Genomic DNA, 19,382 nt, shown 5'->3' with positions numbered 1-19,382 from the left:
AGTGCAGTAAGAGGAAGCTCCCAGTGGTCCTGTAGCTGGGCCTACAAGCCATGCCAGAAGGGCACAGGCACTAGTGCAGGCACTAATGCTGCAAGGCTGCACTTCAGCAGCACTGCACTCCATTCTGCCTCCTGCTTAGAGTCACCTCCCCTCACTCACCAGCGCTTAAAGTTGGCTGCACCAACTGAATCTTAATCCCAGGTTTTAGCACAACCCAAGCAGGTAGATACCTTCATATATGTACACACTCTGAATCTGTCCTTTCCTTACACAATTTGGCAGTTTCCTTAAACAGCTGCTGCTTCCAAAGATCCTTACCCCTCCCTCTTCTGGCTTTTAAGTTCCCTTTTATTTAGAATTCAGGCATTTACATTTCTAGGATGGAAAAAGGACATTTGTGACCTGAAGTTCTAGACGCCCCTACACATCAGAAATCAGGGGACAGGAGTTTAAACTAAAATACCATGATATTACTGGTCTGTGCTGCCTCTTCTTCCTGCTCCAAAGCCCATTGCTGGAGGAGTGAAGCTGCTGCTCTCCCTGGTCTGGCACTGTCAGATCCCCAAGGCAGAGCAGCGTACTCTTCTTGATACCTGCCCATTTAAAACAGCTGCTGGATTTGCAGTCAGAGAAAATCCTTCTTCTTTGTCCTGCCCTCAAGATCAGACTGACAAGGAAGGCTGCTGCAAGATTTTTTTTGTCTTGACTTCTCAGCAGCAAAATACACAAAACTTTCCTGGGATCTCAGTGGGATCCCCTGGATATTTCATTTAACAGACATGCTGCACCTGCAGTGCCTTCAATTTTTCCTGGTATCTGCATGCAATACATCGCTGTTGTGGTCTCTGTCTCGTAACTATAGGACTTTGGTTTGTCATAAGGTGACAGAAAAATGCTTTATCTGACGTGCTGTGGGCCAGATTTCTGAGAGACTTTGGAAAAAGATGCTCACTGGCACGGGTGACTGGCCCATCCACTTCAGGGCCTTTGTAGGCCAAAAATGTGCACACTTCTTTTGCAAAAAAGAAAATTACCACAATGTCAGAACCCAAAGTAACATGGTTTTCTTTTATTGTTTTTCTACCTACTTTTCATACCTTTCTACTGAAAGAAGAGGTTTACAGCATGGAGTTGCATCAAACAAAACTCTGCTCAACAGCCTTATCTCAAACCCACAACATGTTAATTCAAGGTTGTTACCTCTTCCATCTCCTTTCCTTGCACACTAGCAAACAAACAAAAATACACAAAGGGCACATGGAGAAGCCTCAGTGCAGTACAGACAGGACAGCTTTTCTGATTCAACTTCAGTCTCTTCACTTTCTTGTTTTTCACAGACACTAAGAAATATGTACAATTCTTATATCTACATAATCATAAATTGCCCATTTCTAACTGATGCAGGCTTCAGTAGATGACCAGCAGCATAGAAAACAAAAGTTACTTAAAACTCCTCCACTCTCCATAAATGCAAAAGAAAACCTCAGCTGGCAGCCAGCACGCTGCAGTACTGACACTATTCCTAAACCTACAAACCAGTCCTCAGCATGTGTCACTGCAGACACTTATCTGCACTTCAAATGTGTACATTTGAATGTTTTTTGAATGTGAAGAAACCAGGCAATGTAAACAGAAAACAGTTTTAGCATGACACAGAGACACAGGGTAATGCTCCCTCCGCATTACACAGCTAAAGCTTCAGCCGACAGCACGGGCTACACGACAGAAATGCTCCATCAAGCCACAGCTACGGCTCTGCAAAACTGTAAATGATTACAGAATAATGCCCTGCAATCAAAGAACAAAATGTGTGCTGCAGATTAATCACTTTCCAAGACGGGAAAGGAAAGATAGGCTTGAGAGATAAATCTGGCTGGGGTGTTTATGCAAGCGTATCATGCTCCTTAGTACTGAATGTCCCAGAACTTACAGAGGAAGTAAACAATGTGCTGGGGGGGTGTGCGGGGGGTGTGCGAGGGGTGTGCGTGTGCCCGCGCTCACAACCCCAAAGAAGACAGCTTGTGAAAAATGCTGAACTTTCAGTTATGAAACACCGGCGTCAGGAGTCACTTTATTGCCAGCTGTACTGCTCCTGCCTGGGAAAATCTAAAACAAGGAGCCCTTCAGACACAGCCGACGCTTCCCTCTGGCATTTCAAGCTTCTCTACAAAACTCCACAAGGATGCCCACGGACTCCTGAGCCCTCTCCCCCACCCGTGTCGCCTCAGCAGCTACAGCAGAGGCGGTGCATTTGAAGGCAGGGACTGTGAGCACTTCTGGTTGGGATTTACTTCTGGAAGCACACTCCGGCAATCTACATTTTCAGCGTCCCTCTAGCATAAAGTCACGCTGCTTTTGGCTGTTTAGGCAATGCCAGCTTTCATGCATTCCTCTTTTCTCTGTAAACATATTTACATTTGTAACTCCTAACTGGCTTAACACTAGACAGGCATTTCGAGGAAAACTCTACCAGCCCTTGAATTAAATGCAACACTTTGACAATCAATTACAAAACACAGTAAACTTACAGCAATGGGTGCAGGAGAGGCTGGTGATGTGGATTTAGTTCACAGGCTGCACAGGTTTGTTGGGAAGGCTTTCTGCAAAAGCTCACCAGGAGCCTACACCAAAGTAGACTGAGTCACCAAAGTGACACATTACAAAAAAGTTAGAAAATCTTCATGCTGAGAGTTTTAGTTGTCATCAATGGCTTTGGAAGAGGTAGGGACACCATGCTGCAATTCCTCACCTGAGGGTAACAGTCTTATACCAAGTTTATTTCCACGCAGGAGCTAATAAAAATTTCTTAAAAACTAAAGTGAGAAAGAGTGCTGGGGTATGCACTGCAACAGTGCTGCATATAGGGAAAATAAGGGAAAATACTTCACAGAAACAAACTACTGGGGTTCCTTCTCTCTGCAAATATCTGGCTCTGCATTAAAACAAATTAACAATACGCTACTAATAACAAGACTGTGATATAGCTGTGAGGTTCCCCTAAAGCAAAATCCTACCAATGCCAGTAATTGATTCAGCAATGTGCACTAGTGCAATGGCACAGGCGTCACCAATTCTTGGAAACATTACATCCACTCTAATTCTCCCCCCAAGGTCACCACAACCATCAGAAAATCCCCATACGTTGTGACCCAGAGAGCTGTGTCTAAACAGCCATTACCAATAGCCTGGGAAACTGAAGCACTGCACCTGAAAGGCATCAGCCACCACAAGTAAATCCCTCAGCCAACCATCCTGCCAGAGTGGCTCGGAGAGCAACGGCAGAGAACAAACTGCAGGGGGAAAAGCAGGGCGTGCTAGATTCGCCTTTGCACTACTTGTTGCAGGGCGTGCTTGCATACACTTTATTGCAATGGAAAGAGGACAGGACACCCTGTTAACCTGATTAAAGTTTTGAACTTTTATCATGAAGGAACAAGAGACTCATGGATGACACACTCTATGCCCAAGCTCTTTAATAGGTCAATACAGGGTTATTCACACCAATAAATGACTTGGTCTAGCTAGCACCACAGTATGAGTTCCTCAATCTAATTCTGATAACAAAACCACTGTCATCAGCTTCCCTAGATATGAAGGCATTTTACCAGAACCATTAAAGACCAGCCATGAAGTTAGCATCAGAGGCAGAAGGTACAAGAAACCATGAAGCAGTATCAGAAAAGGTCAGCTGTATCATTATATTTTCAAGTCTAAATCTATTCATCAAGTCAGAGGGTCCTCACTGGAGGACACAGAATATGCTATGACTATGGAGTGTACACTTTTATACATTTCTACACCTTTTATCTTTTCTATTTTTAGTGAGGTACTCGAATATCTCCTCTCTTTTCACAGATAAGGAAGGAAAAAGGAACAGCCCCTCACCATAAGAGCAATAAGAGCAATCACTACCTATACCATGAAATACTTTAGGAACAGCTCAGCAGCCCCATGAATTGTAGAATCTCAGATGCTGTTTGGTGTCTAGGTCAGGCCACAGAGAAGTAAGACATCCAAGTCTCTCTGAGACAGGACCCTCCATCTCTTACACAAATGAGCAACATCTCAGTACCCAGTATGGGCAGAAGGAACAGGATTATCCCAATGACTAAGGATTTGCACATTGACAGCACCAGGACTGCTTACCTAAGGGTGAATCAGTTAAAAATATAAACAGTGTCCTAAATTATAGGTGGTGCTGTGAGCCCCACCTACACCTTGTATTGTCCAACACTTCCTACTACAAAACCCTGTTTGTTCCTCAGTGCTATTAACTTTGCAAACCTGAACTGAAACTGGGATTAGAAACAGGATAAGTGGTCCAGGATAGGCAAGCAAGACACGAAATACACAGTCCTGCGGCAGGGGGTAAATGTGGAATGGGGAGCTGAGGGGAAAAAAAAACCAGACAGACAAGATGGACAAGCAGAACAGATATGAAAACCAGTGGTGGTGGGAAGAGATGGGGAAAGTCACAGGAAAAGGAAGGAGGGATGCATGGAACAAGACAGGGAATCACAGAAAAAGAGACTGGGATGAGAGAACATAGTAAGGAGCTTGGGGAGGGGAGAATAGCTGGTGCTGGGAGAGTGCTCATCAGAGAAGCCTATGGATACTGAGGAGGCAAAGGACACAGACGAGCACACCCGGAAGGGCGTAGTTCTTGCTCGGAGCCAAGTGCAACAGCTGTGGCACAAGGCCCACACAGAGAGCACAGGGGACGAGCTGAAACCCTGGGCACTCCTTGAAGGATCCAGCCCACCAAGGAGAGTGGGGGTGGATGGAGCCTGTGAGCTCCTTACCAATAACAGCATCATAGCTGGCATGAGAAGTAACTTAAGTGTTAGAGGCAACTTTATTTCTGATATTTTGTACTTCCCAAGCACTTGACTTTTACATTGATTTTTTTTTTTCTGTGTAGATTTTTGGGTAGATAAAGAAGGCTCTTATTTAGTACTTCTGCTTGGCCCTTCACTGAACAGCGAGAACTATCCACAGAGATACTCCAGTGATCTACAGTTTGTGGTCAAACCACACAAAATCTCCCTGGCAGCTCCTAGAAAATGAGAGTCCATCACCAACATTGCTCAAACCCACCCACTGCCTCATGGTACTTCTTTCTAGGGAAAAAGCTGCTGACCCCCACAAGTCTGTAATCGCCTAGAAGAATCTGTGGTCTGATACCTGATACAATTTCCTGCAAAAAATAAGGAAAATACCACCTCTGTGGCAAGGAAAAGCTTTTTTTTTTTTTTTTTAACCAAACACAACCAACAGCCACCAAAAAAAAAATGTAAAACCAGAAAGCAGGCACTCAAAGCTGGATAAATTTAGTAAGATGTCATGATTCAACTACAATTGAAGGAAATCCATACTTAATTTCTCAAACAACTGCTATCATACAATTCAAGCAGTGTTTTTCCTTCAGGCTGAGAAGATACCAAATACACACTATTTCTCAATTTACTACTTTTTTCCTCTTTTCTTTCAATTAGAGAACATTGTCATTCGACATGCTTAGTGCAAGCCTGAATAGAAATGACACGTGAGAAGCTTTTGCCGGGGTTAAGTCCCGACACAGCTGTTGGAAAAACCCAAAATGAACATTTTATCCTGGCCAAATCAGTGCTCTTTTCACTATTTATACTCTTGGATCCAGCAGCTGCAAGTGACACTACAGGTCACGTTGTCCAAAATGGACAAGGAATCTGAAGATTCTCTCAAGTTTTGGAGGCTTCTACTTTTGGAGCTCCTATTTCTGTTCTCCCTCTCAGTGCTTCACAGCACCGCTGCACCAATGCTAATTTGCTGCAAGTTTAAGTAGAATACCAAACTCTGATCAGAACAGACTTTCCAGCTAAAATTTCCATTCTTCATAAAAAAGTGCCTTTTTCCTGCTTTCATTTTTCAGCACCATAGGATCAACACTGGCTGCTCAGCTGATAATGCCCCTCTTTATTTGAAATTATTTTTCTCCTTTCACCACCCACATTCATCTGGGACTTATTCAGTATTATTCTGCCTGAGACTGGTCCAAGACAGCAAATAATTTCTGTAACTGCACAATAAGCTGAGAAGACCCTAACAGAGCTGCTTCATTGTCTAAGAACCCCCTTACATACTGAAAATAAGGCTGAAAAATTTGTAAGGACGCTAGATACAGCTGTGCCTTTAACAGCACAACCTCTCTGGTATTTTACATTTGGCATCTGGCATTTTACAAGCAGGGAAACATTTCTGCTGTACTTTGGCCTTCTGTCATCAGAGAGAGGTGGAGATTTATGCCCTTTCTCCTTCTACATTAGACTACTTCAGTGCCCTATTTTATATTCCTCCTGACAGGTCCCTATTTTGTATAAAACAAAAAGTACTACTGTCACTGTGTTGCATGGCAAAAGCCCTTTCAGCTGAAAGAGGAAACTCCTGCCATGGAGTTAAGTAGCAAGATGTAACTTTGCAGTTAAAACTGCGAGGATAAAATAACTTTGCCCAGCAACACATTAATTTCCAGCAGGATTTGATAAAATTATAATTCACTGTCCAGAAAAAGACTAAAACATTAAACATATTATACTGAGAAAGTCAAAATAGGTCATTCAATCAGCGTTATTCCCCCTTCATTTCACACATAATACAAAGCAGTTAAGTAGTTTCTCTTGCAATTAGCATCATCTTTGTCTCCTTGGTGTCTAAAATACACTGGAGATATGAAGCTGCTCTGACTGTACTGCAGCCCAGGCCCTGCTTCCCGCCATCATCGACTCCTCAATAAATACAAAGGTGAAACCCTGTCTTCAATTATTTAAACAATGATAATTTTCTTTTGTTACTCCAATTTCCTGGTCTATCATCTCAAACAATAGGCCTGTTCCCTCTGATTAAAAAGGAGTACAGGTGCACTCAGGAAGAACCCCAGCATTCTCCAGCTGCCAATGCACATCCCACTCCATCTTCCAACCAAGACCACTTGTTACCTGGCAGAGCCCTGCAGAAAGTGGGCTGGAAACAGCCTCCATGAGGAACGGCAGGATTTTAAGAGATCTTTCCTGGATGTGAGAAGTCTGACATATGCTTCAAATGCATTTTAATTTAGAAGAATGTTGGAAAGATTTTATTTATGTTTCTAATTAGGTAAACAATATGCTTCTTCCACCTGCTTTGAGCTACCCCACTAGGCCCAGTAGACATCAGATGTCTATGAACATACATCAGGTTGATTTACACCCTACTGCTACCTCAGAGAATCCTTCCTCCTCCCAGTCCCATATGCCACTAACTTACGGACTACACACTTCCCCTCCTCTTTGTATGGAAAATGGCCTCACTGTTGATTTTCAAATACCTTCCTAAGCACCACAGCTCCCTTCCCCATAGCTTTATATAGTACAGTTCCTCATAAAAGATTTCTCTCCTACCCCAAGCATCCAAACCTTCTAGCACATTTTAATCAGAAGTATTTTTGCCGTGCATGAATCAGGATGCGAGAGCACTGGGGCAAGAAATAAATCTCAACATGCCATGGGAAGTGAAAATCACACTGTCAACATCATGATGAACATAATACTAGGTCGGAGCTTTTGGCTGCTGCACAAACTAGACTGGAAACCTCTGGCCCAATTCATGCAGAGCACTGACACGACTTCCATTTGCAAATCGAAGATTTTAGATGTAGCCCACTTACACTGTGCTGAGGCTTCAAATTCAAAAAATGCTTCAGAGTTTTTACAGCTCCTCAGTGGCAGCATCATTATCAGTGCCAATGTTCTGGTCCTACAAAGGCATAGAAGGTTCAGCAGCCTCCCATTGTAGGTCTTGATGCATACTTAAAGAAGCACCATTCACTCTGAAACCTGACATCTCACACAAACGGTTTTGAGTTCCCCCACACAGTGAAACTCTCAGGCACAATAGATCATGTTGCACAAAAACAGGGACAGCAGCTCCAAATGTCTCAGCTTACAAGCATCTCAGGACACGACATGAACTGGCGTCACCTTTTTGTACAAATTCTTGAAAAAAAAAAAAAACATTCTCTGAAAATTAGTCAAGGTCCAGAGCAGTTGTGCAGAACAAACAGTAAGTTATAGGCTTTCAGGAAACCACATCACTGCTCTCTGCACATAACCAGCCAGCAAAAGTGGTGATAATGTGAGAGCCTGTGAAACACTCACAATAAGACATTCTTTCTTGAGCACTGTTCTCACTTGTCAGATGCCAAATTTTATTTACTGAAGCATATCTAGAACTTAATACGTGAAACTGATAAATCCTCCATGAAGTATTAGCAAATATATTTGCACAAGACTGGAGTTCACACAAAGTCGGAAACTTTTGATCTGGATTAAGTCTCACATTTAAAGGTATGTTTACACTGCAAATTTCAAGTAAGAAAGTGGGGTTAACCTTGGTCACAATGTGTCTTTGGAGAGCTGCAATAGGTGTTTGAAGAGATAGTGTGGAGAGAAAAAAACCCAGATACAGCAGGATTTAAAAGTATCGCTATGTGAGTACATATCAAGACAATTCAGTCCACATTCTAGACAAAACAAATATGGCCCTGGAGTTCGGCCCATGTCCTAAAATTATTTCTTCAGAATAATACATTTATTCTCCTGCATCCTATTTTGGAAAAAGCATAGAGACCAACATGATACAGCACGAGGAAACACTAAGTTATAAGGGCAAATGGTCTCCAGAGTCAGAGGTGCTGACTGTCTAGACTAGGAGAGCAGCTTGTATTAGATATTACTAGGTAATTAATTCATTTTTAAACAAAGCTTTGTTTACTTAAGCATGACACTGTTACTAACGCTCCCTGGTCATACTCAGTCCTTACACAGGGCTCAGGCTGAGCTGCAACCAGGATTTTTGGCACTGCTGGCTTGAGTCTGTCTAGCACTAATGCAAATGCATGCTCCTGCCTTGACACGGCCTTTAGCAGGGATGAGACTCAGACCTGCCCTCTTTACTTCATCTACCCACGAAAGTTGCACTGTCATAAACCTACATCCATGCCAACTCTTCCTCATTCCCTCTCCCAGCAGCAGCCAGGACGCAGAGCGAAGCCCCAGCAGACACATCCTGATGCTTTTGGGTGTTCCTCTATCTGTCCTCCCACAGCAGTCTGTCCTCATCAGTCTTCTGACTTATCTGTTGACTCCACTCCTCTAGGGCTGGGATAAGCAGATGTTACCTCCCTGTTAAAGACCTGGCAAGCAGCCAGACCTGCCCTTTTCTGCTCACGGGACTCAGGAGCCAGCAAACCTGCTGCAAACTCTTTCCTAGCACTGAGTCCCACCCACTGATCAGAGTCCCGGGAGTGCCATGGCCTCCGCTGCTCCCTAGAGAGGACAAAGAACTGGAAGGCCAGGGATGGGGAGTCAGACTGGCCTGAAGACACTGCAAGGCTGAGGGCTGGGTTATGAGGAGCCCCCAGGCAGATTCACAGCACAGCACAGAGTGTGAAGGCAGCCTAAGAGATAGGTGTCGAAGGAGAAAAATGGCTTCTTTGGCAGCACTCCTCCCTCCTGCCCTCATTCCGGAGCTCTCAACTGGGTTTTGGCATGGAGACGTCAGCACAGACCCACCCTTCACCTCGGCGCGGGCAGTGGGTGAAGGGACGCGGGAGTGGCGTGATCCCGTGACTCACCCCACGGAAGTGCACTTGACCATGGGCAGCACTCGGGTGTACAGCAGCCCCGGGCTGCACAGGCACAGCCCTGCACCCAAAGCCTCCTGACCCCCAAAGCTGGAGGAACACACTGCAAGGGCCCTGACAACAAGCTGTCTGCGCCACACGGCGTCATACTTGCTTTAAGTGGTCCTTCCTCCACCAGTTCCTCCAACAATGGTCCGTGGGCTGCCTCTACCCTTCTGTACCAGCACGCACCATCCTCACACCTCTCTTTACATGCAGCAAGTAGAAACTTCACCATCAGGGGAAAAATAATAAAGAAAAGCTAAATAATACCCTGCCCATAAACATGTTCATGTGAGAACCCAGCATTCCATAATTCAGCTCTAAAGTATGTAGCATGTTGGGGTAGAGCAAGCAGTCCGTTTAATTTGTTAGCACAAATCTGTTATAGGAGCTAATTTTCACAAGGCATTTCTTTCCTAGTACAAATCCACAGAAGGGCATTTCTCTGTCTGTGAAATCTTAAGAAGGTATTTGAAAAAGTATTTAAATAGCCTTTATTTTTAATAGGTACCAGCATATAGATAAAGAAAATTGCCCCAATAAGCAAAGTCCAGGTAGGACACACACAGACAGAGTTATTAAGAACATATCAATGCTACTAACTCCCAACCTCCCTCAAATTCCCTGCAAAACAGCATTATAAGCCTATCAATCCTTGAGCAAATGTGCAAGGTGGGTGGCCCAAAGAAAGGACTCTGACTTTGCAGGGCAAGAGAGGCTCCTCCTGGACCTCACAGCCAAGCACACCACCAGGAGAAACCACTCTGGCAAAAAGCAGTGCTCTTCTCCAGCCCTTCCAGCCCTACTGGAAGGCATCTCCCTTGCTATTTCACACCAGGGATGAGGCAGAGCACAGATACAATCACTCACTTGTTCCCAACGCCTCACACTGTGCTGGCATTGCTTTTCATCAGTCCTGTAGACTAATCACCTCCACACTGTATCCCCAACCAAAACTGCCAGCTACAAGCCAGCCCTCCACCTCCCATGGAAGCGCAACATGCAACCCTCCCATTGACGTTACAAGGGGGATGGATGGAGAAGGTGAAGTAGGACATAACGTCCCTGGAGTCTCCCAAGACAGGAATGAGAAACTGGGATACAGGGAATTGAGGCACGGATTTTTTTTTTTTTTTTAATATTGGTATTTGGAAACTGAACAAGTTCTCTCTGGTTCTTACTCTCCTCACAGGTTCTAGACCAATGATCTGTGCAAACCCTTACCCAACACACTGCCCAGGAGATAACTTGGGTAATGTAGTTGATGACTACAGCAAGACTCCTGCTGTTGTTGGAGATCACGCTCCACTCCAGCAGTGGCCTGTTCTCAATGGCTGCAGGAGCCCTAAGGTCCATCATCCTCCTCCACACAGAGCAGAAGATGACCTCCCTGCAAGGCACCACGGTGCGCCCCAGCAACTCCTACATCCCCTCTCCAGCCTTGCACATCTAAGCTTTTCCTACTCCTTCACCCCAAAGGGGCTGAGGTCACATAACCACAGGACTCCAGATGCCCCTGCAGTTCCTGGCAGCCTGAGAAGCACGGCTCTTTCTCTGCTGCCTTAAGCAGACGAGCAAGAGCTGCACCCACCACTAGCAGAAAATGCTTGGAAACATGGTAGTTTGCTTGGGAAGCGAAGCTGTTGTCAAATAAATGCCAAAAACACATGGGTAAGGAGCTGGTGCCTATCAGTGGTACAACTGTATCCCACACGCACAACTAGAACATCAGGAAGCTGGTACAGCCATGCAGAGAAGCACGGGATACCTCAACCTGACTTCATCTGAAGCAAGTTAGAACAAAACATCTCACTCTGAAGGAAAATCCCCTTCTGTAGACAAGCCACTTTTTAATAATAAGTGCTAAATGGACTATTCAAGCAGGTAATTAATGTTAATTAACATATGTCAGGCCATAAATTGGCTAAATGCACCTCATTTTCCAAGCTTGGTGTGTGGCAATGCTCAGGAAATTGTAACAGAACAGCCTAAGTTTGTAGAAGCACAAAAAGAAGAGCAAATAAAAGGTTAAGCATAATCTTCACTTAACTCATAGTGTGCTGAGCCAGCAGTACAGAAAACTGCATGACTATGCACATTACTTGAACACTTCATTTTGCTCCTGAACCGCTGCGCTACGCACATATTGTCAGTCCCAAGAAAAGCCACATCAAAAAAAAAAACCCTGCAGCTCCCCGAGTGCTGCTATCGGCCGGCCTTTATCGGGATCGTCACCGTGTGCGGGACCCAGACACACCTTCTGTTCCAGGGCCTGGCCAAGCTGTGGCCCTTTCCAGAGCCAATTTGAGAATAGCAGTTTTCCATGGCAAGGGGAACGAATCGGCAGCGGGAGGATGCTCAGAGCTTGCCCTTCTCCAGACAGAGTAGCTCCAAACGAGGAGGCCCCTTGCCTCTAAAGCAAACTAATATTGCCATTTTGTAATGCTGCCCTTGGGCACATTTTCTGTGACAGACAGAGCAGTAAGGCTTTTATAAAAAGTGGGAGAGAAACAAGAACATGCAGAGACTTTAGCCTAAGTAGCAACTTGCATTAGGAAACACTTTCAGTTTCTCCTTTGGCAATTCGCCACTACACCAAGACTGACTTTAATTGCATTGCAAATAAGAAACAATCCTCACAAAAGATTTTCCATACTTCCACGCAAAACAGCTGGCTGCCAAAATCTAGCAGGGCACCTTTAGGAGGCTGCCACCTAGAGAAATGCTTTGGCTGCTTATCCTCAGTTTTCCCCATCTCCAAGGCAATCCCTTCGGCCTCCCTTTGAAGTCAGCACACCCACCATAGTTTTTGGGGTAGTTTCACACTTGTTCACCCCGTCCACCCCAGGCAAGCTGGCTGAAACCCACCCAGCCACTGCAGGAGGGTGCAGGGGGCTGCCCCAGAGCTGTCTACCTTCCACTCTGGGCTGCTACTTTGTCCACATCAGCACAAAGAGCTTTCACAAAACCACACAGCTAACCCTAATCACTAGCCTTTCTAAATGCACCAGCACGTGCCCAGCCTCCCCTAATCTCCCAGGATTACAGCATAGTAGTGTAGCACCACCAAAATGACCCGAATACAAAATGGCCTCGAGAGTAAGACACCGCTCGCTTCACCAGAACAACAGCAAGCAGAGGCAGGATGTCCCAGGGCAGGAGTGCCAGGACATTTCTCCTCCCCAGCCGCATAGTCTCAGACAGTGTTTGTTCAAGCCAGTACAATACATCACATATAGCTGCCACTAAGGTGATTTAATTTTTACTGGCATTAACTGTGTACTTTCAAACACACAGGTAAGAGTAGAAGCCAACCTCTGACTCTCCAGCTTCCTATTTTAAATATGCTCAAATTTTAAATATGTACAAATATTGACACTAATAAATCTATTATAGACAATGTCAATTGCTGCATGACTGTTTAAGGTAACCTTCTGTCTCTGAACAATAGAAGGACATTGATTCCAGCATTTATCAAGCAGGTCTACCTGGTGGTGATAACTATGCAGCAATACCACATCATCATTGACTGGAAGTTCCCCATTCACAGCAAAAGTTGAGATTATCAGAGCCTGTGATTCTTACCAGCTGAAGACATTCACCAAGGTGATGTGTTTAAGGACATTTAACAAGTCCTTCAGCAGAGGTGCTCCTCACTGTCACACTGTGGACCAAACAATGTGAGTGATTCCGGGAGAGCTGCTTACTTGGTCTCTCTCTCACTGCTCTAATAGCTGTCACCTGCCTGCATGAGCTGGGGAAAAGTGAGATCTCTGATGTACACTACAGATATGAAATAACAATATGTGCTAATATCTATATATAGTTTCTACTGGAAAGTTTAAAAAGTCATTTGTTACTGTGCTACTACAGTATACTCCTCTTTGATGCAAGACATTTGTTATCTAGTGGTTTCAACCGCTGGAACCACACATCTCTTTACACTGCTCAGCACAAAAGTCACTTACAAATGTTTCTGAGTATTTTGTTAAAGCACAACATAGTAAGGCTTTGATCAGGTAAGATGCTTAAGCAGCAAGTTTAAGCACACAAGTAATCCCAGTGAAGTCCCAAGGATCCATTCACGTGCTTAAATCCATGCTCTCCTTGGTAGGTCAAAACTTAAAATAATCAGGCTACAGCTTGTAACTCAAACCCTTCTGTACAGATGAATAAGGCAACACAAAAATATATTTTAAAAATATAACAGAAGGCTGAAAAAAATATTCCTGCTAGCAGTTAAGTGGGAAACAGAACCTTTAAAGAAATAAAAAAGAAAAGAAGTTTAGAAGTCAATAGAGGAAAAAAAAGAAACTAATGCAGACTCCAGTTTTATGTTGCCACTCCTGATGAAGACATTGTGTGTCAGTCCAAGGAAGGAGAAGTAAGAAGAGAGTGGTGTTACTTCCTCCTCACATCTTTGCAAGAAGATGATAAAAAGAGTCCAACACATCTTGCATATCAGCATCTGGCTAACAGATTTAGACATCTGTCTACATCACTGGCAAATTTCTCAAGCCTTTTCAAGTCTCAGTAATTAGAGAAGAGACTCATGCATTTGGTACACCGAAGGGACTGCAGCCCTTTGGTACATACTGGCCAATAAAGCATGGTAAGAAATGTACAAAGTTTACAGAAACCTCCCCTTCAAAGTAAATACCCCAGCAGCTAGTGTTCATCTTCTGTGGGTAAGATGAATACAACAGGTGGAAAACAGAATAGGCGTCTGATATGAAAAACAATTCAAAGCAAATCAGCGACATTTAAATTTGGGAATTGCTGTTACCTCTGCATAAAGGACGAGATTCATAGTCTTGCCATATCGCTTAACAAAGAGGAAAATAGTCCCCCTAGTGTACTCTCCATGCAGAAAAGACTGTTTCACAAGATAGTGCTGCAAGAAATTACAAAATAACATTGTGGGAAGAGGTACGGAATTACTTAAGCTGTAGTGAAACTGGGCATCTCTACTACGTACATGGACCAAAAGGTTTTCCACTTTCCTATTTCAAGATTATTGAGGGAAGTGAGTGCTTCACCTTAAATACTTGCAAGATAAAACTTGGTTTTTAGGTAAGCACACTAGTTTTGTGACTGCAGGACTTCGATTGGGTAACAGATACCTGAATGAGGAAAGATCTAGTCATCAAGGAGCTCTGTGAAGTACCTGGAACAGTCGCCTGGCACAGGGAATTTCACAAGGCTGAAACCAGCTCACCCTCCGATCTGTTCCCCCCTCCGGTGATGACAAACATAAATACCGACCTTCCCTAAGTATTCAAGACAGAAGCCGATACCGGAACACGCATGGAAACCCTCTCCGGTGGTTTGGAAGCGTATGGGATTGTACCAACCGGAGCAGCCTGTGGCACACAGGAGTGTCCGGAGTGTGGCACCTCTGCAGCACTGCACCGTACACTACTGCCCCAGTCAGCTCCAGGCACTATGAGGTTAGCCAATGTCCCACCGGGGCCAGGGGGAGGGGGAAGCAAAGGAGATTGTTCAGGGGGTGTATTGGGCAAACCTTATCCGAATTACCGGAAACGTAATATATGCCCTCCTAACCACATCTGAAATATTCACTTCTGCTTTAATGCCCAAGGCAGGAAAAAAAAAAAAGTGATAGTTGTAACTTTAATTTATAGCTCTTAAAATAATTGTTTGAGGAGAATAATCCCAGCTATGTTTGCGGATTATGGTGTTCGGCACATCTCACTGGAAACAGTATTAATATTTCCTATATAATAATACATAAGGTAATAAGACCAAGTTATCTTTTTCCCTTTGTTTAAAATAACAACTTTCCCACTCAGTGGCAGAGCAGAATATTGTTAAATGGGCTTGCTGCCTTCAACAATTAATTTAGCTGTGTAAAAATATTCTAAATTAAGATGAAAGCCGTCTAACAAGAACTATCTTCTCTTCATTTAAAGTCTCGGTGTAACTAGCAATCTGTAGAAGTCTAATGTGAAAAGCTGACATTAGTTCCTGAAGAGTTGTATTCATTACCTGTGAAGGAAAAAAAGATGATAATTAAGATATAATGTGTTTTAACATCAGGAGACTAAGATGGAGTCCCCGTATAACAGTGTTGCCTCTGCACAAACTAAGCTACTCTCTAGCCAAGAAATTGAAGTAGTCCTCTTCTGAACGTATACGCACTTGAAAAAGAAATCCTAGCCTTGCTAAGGAATTACATTTTTCAGTTTTAGATGCAAATTATTAGTTCCTGACCTCCCCTTTGCCCCTACCAGTGTGCCCCTACCACCCACACAAAACTGCACCCACAGTTAACATGACCGAACACCTTACCCTAACTTCAGAGACAGCTCACAATCATTAGAGGCAGAATTTGCTGCTACCAGTGTGCCTGCATCTCCCGAGAAAGGTCATCCTAAAGGCTTCTGAGAAACTTCTGAACTAAATTATAACAGAAGAATCTCAAGGGATCCAAGTTTTTAACATTTTAATTAGCTCCAAGTACCAGTTAATGCTGCTCAGCAAAGGAATCAATATCAAATTAACAGTATAAATTGTCAGAAAAATTGTGACGGTATTAAGGATACTAATCAATGTAAGCACTTCATATTATGGTCCAGATTCTGCTTCTGCAAAAGTGGAAAGGAGTTTTGCCACCAAATTCAAAACAGTGTCAGCCCTCTTGTTAGGTAAATCTTCGTTTGAATCAGATACTGAGAATTTACTGAAAATTCAAAGTACCAGATAAAAATACTGGATTTGTCGTAACAGCTGACATCTAAAGCCACTGCTTCTGTGTGAAACCAAACAACTTATGAAGGCACAAGCTGTCATTGGAAGATGGAACCCTTTATCACACTCTGCGTCACACTTGTAAAGTCTGATCAAAATTCAACACCTAATACAGACACAAAAAGCTGCAAAAAGAATGTGTGGTTTTAAAAGCCTTGTCTTCAACTAGCTATGCCAGCGATAAACTTTGTGCTTGTATTTTCCCCAGCCTGAGACAAGTCTGTCAACTAAATACTTCCTCTCCTGTGCTTCATTTGGAAAGTAAAAATCATACAGCCACACTTCAATTCCTAGCAGCAAGTCCTACTCAGGCACCAAAATACAAGACAGGGCTGCTAGTACAGAAACTGCCAGAAATGTTTCATCTGTACAGTATTTCTGACCAATTTGTATACTGAAAGTTATCACCTGATCCAAACCTAGACAGATTCAAAGAGAAAATTTAATTTCTCTGTAAAAGCATCGGACTTGCTGGCAAATTCACCTTCAGCCATCCATACAAAAACTCTCGTGTCAGATGCCGCTAGTATCGGCCCTCAGCAGCAACTGAACCTTGCCGGGATTTCCTTCTGCAAACAGTATCGGCGTCAAGCAGCACCTGCATTTCTGTACAGCTGCAAGTACGTGACATTTTGGCATCCAACAGACGCTGACAGATGAACAGGAAAACGAGAAGAAAAAAAAAAAAAAGCAGTTCTGGAAATCACTTCAAATGTGCTTTATGTGCAGTTCTGGCTCCTGGTAGGCCTTATAAGACTCTTTCTTGAGGGTAAAACCCTGCCTGTCTGCAACGTGCTTTTGCACGCGCTGAGTAAACAAGCCACAAAAGCAGATTTTTCTTTTTTTTCCCCCCTCACTTATTAAAACGGTAGTACTCTTAGCTGCTTACTGTCGCAGTGCTGGACAGAAAATGCTGGGCTTTCAGCAGACGGTGCTCTCATACACCGGCAACGCAGGAATCGCAAACCAAGCATTCCAGGGGCTGAAAAGCCAATAACTCCATGCTTTGATTAACTTTATGAAGAAATGTCAAAACGCGAATTTCCCTCTACTGCCTTTGAGGAACACATGGGCAAAAAACTGGGGGTTTCCTTGACAAAAATAATAAAGTCGTTCTGTATCTGAGCTTTGAGACGCAGACTGACCATACATAAAAGCAATTCTGCTCGTTTCCAGCATCAGTTACCTCTGGTATTACCATAACTTAAGTTTTAAAAAAAGCAAAATAAAACGACACACCTTATAAATATTTTTTTCTTTCTCTCTCTCCCTCTCTCTCCCTGCTTATGTGCTCGTGTATCAAAAAAGCCAACTCCGCTCCAGCGTGTACTCTGCCCCCAGAGTCAACAGCCCTCACCGCCTGTACACAGCAACAGGAAAGAGACAAAACTTTCCTTAATCCCTCTCTTAAAAAAAAGCAAAGCAGTCAGGGCGACCACCATCAGCACGACCAGCGCCCGGCGGGCTGCTGTCGCGGCGAGCCGCCAGCACCCCGCTCCGCGGCCGCATCCTCCACGGGCAGCCCGCCCGTCGGGGCGGCGCGGCGGGAGCGCCGCGGCCCCGGGATCCCGCCTCACCTTCCACCCGGCCGAGCTGTTGCTGTCGCCCTTGTCCTTGAAGTAGGGCACGCAGCGGACCATCCAGTCGTAGATCTGGGAGAGAGTGAGGCGCTTCTCCGGGGAGCTCTCGATGGCGCGGGTGATGAGGTCGGCGTAGGAGAGGTTGCCCCACGCGTTGCGCCGCGACGAGCACTTCCTCGGCGCCGCCGCCGGGCCCCCGCTCAGCCCCCCGCCGCCTGCCGCCGCCGCCGCTCCCCCCGGCGAGAGGCTCGGCCCCTCCGGGCCGCCGCCGGGCAGCGGGGCCAGCAGCCGCGCCGCCTCCTCCGGCACGGCGGCCGTCGCCGCCGCCGCTGCTGCTTCTCCGCCCGCGGGGGCCGCGCTGCCGACGGTCATGGCCGAGCCGCCCCCCTCCTCCTCGTCGTCCTCCTCCTCGGGGATCATGGAGGCGGCGTCGGCGGTCGACTCGCCGGCGGGCTTGGCTGGGCTGGCCTGCAGCTCGGGCCTCTGCAGGGGCCAGGTGCAGGAGCGGGGGCGGCTCTGCGGCTCGAACTCGGGGTCCAGCTCCACGTCCAGGGGCGAGAGCGGGGCGGGGGGCGACGCCTCTGCCATCTTGGCCTCCCCCGCGGGCGGCTGCGGGGCGCTGCGACGGGGCGGGCGGCCGCCCGCCGACCCCGCTCCTCCTCCGCCGCCTCCTCGGTGCCGAAGGGAGCCTAGCAGGCGGGGGGCTGCCGGGCGGGCATGCCGCGCTCCGCTAAGGGCTGGCCGGCTCTCCGCTGCGCCCCGAGCTCCGCTCCCCGCGGGCGATGCGCACGCCGGAGCTGGGAGGCGGGGGGAGAAGGGGAGGGAGGGAAGGAGGAAAAAAAAAAATCAGATTAGGAGCCGGAGCGGCCGCGCAGGGCGGCAGCACGGGCCGGGCGGTGCCGGAGGTGCCCGCGGCGCTGCCCTCCGCGCCGGCGGAGCGGCGGCCGCTCCCGCGATGCGTGTGTGCGTTTGTTTATGTTTCACTCCATGCGGATGCAGAAGTAGCTCCAGCGGGAACCGCGCTGTATCAAGCCGGGAGAGGAGCCCCTCACGCCCCCGGCGCCTCCGAGCTCGCTCCTCGTCGCTTCCGCAGATATCTTGCCTTTTGGAGGGGGGGGTGGTCCTTCGCGCCCTCCGTCGGCAGGAGGGCAGGGAGAGCGGTCCTTTGGGTTACGCCGAAGACTTTTTCCTTCTTCAAAACGCCCTAAAGGGAGCCGAAGTCTTAGCATACATCCAACTGCACACTAGCGTAAACCTGTCACTTTGCGATGCCCCCAAGCCACGCGCAAGCAACCCCCCAAAATCTCACGGCCGACGGACCAGGGGGCAGG

At 46.0% G+C, this 19,382-nt stretch overlaps 1 protein-coding gene across 1 annotated transcript in view; it reads right to left on the bottom strand.

Annotated features, from left to right (window-relative positions):
• FOXO3 (forkhead box O3) overlaps positions 1-18,747 on the bottom strand; it is an 88,798-nt gene extending 70,051 nt beyond the window's left edge. The window contains exon 1 of the mRNA XM_038132292.1: positions 18,049-18,747. Coding sequence (XP_037988220.1) covers positions 18,049-18,639 — 591 coding nt within the window. The 5' untranslated portion in view covers positions 18,640-18,747. The remainder of the gene's footprint in view (positions 1-18,048) is intronic.
• Between the last annotated feature and the right edge of the window lie 635 nt (positions 18,748-19,382).

The sequence above is a fragment of the Motacilla alba genome, chromosome 3 (assembly GCF_015832195.1).
Source record: "Motacilla alba alba isolate MOTALB_02 chromosome 3, Motacilla_alba_V1.0_pri, whole genome shotgun sequence".
Lineage (NCBI taxonomy): Eukaryota > Metazoa > Chordata > Aves > Passeriformes > Motacillidae > Motacilla > Motacilla alba.
This window is presented reverse-complemented; position numbering and strand designations above follow the sequence as displayed.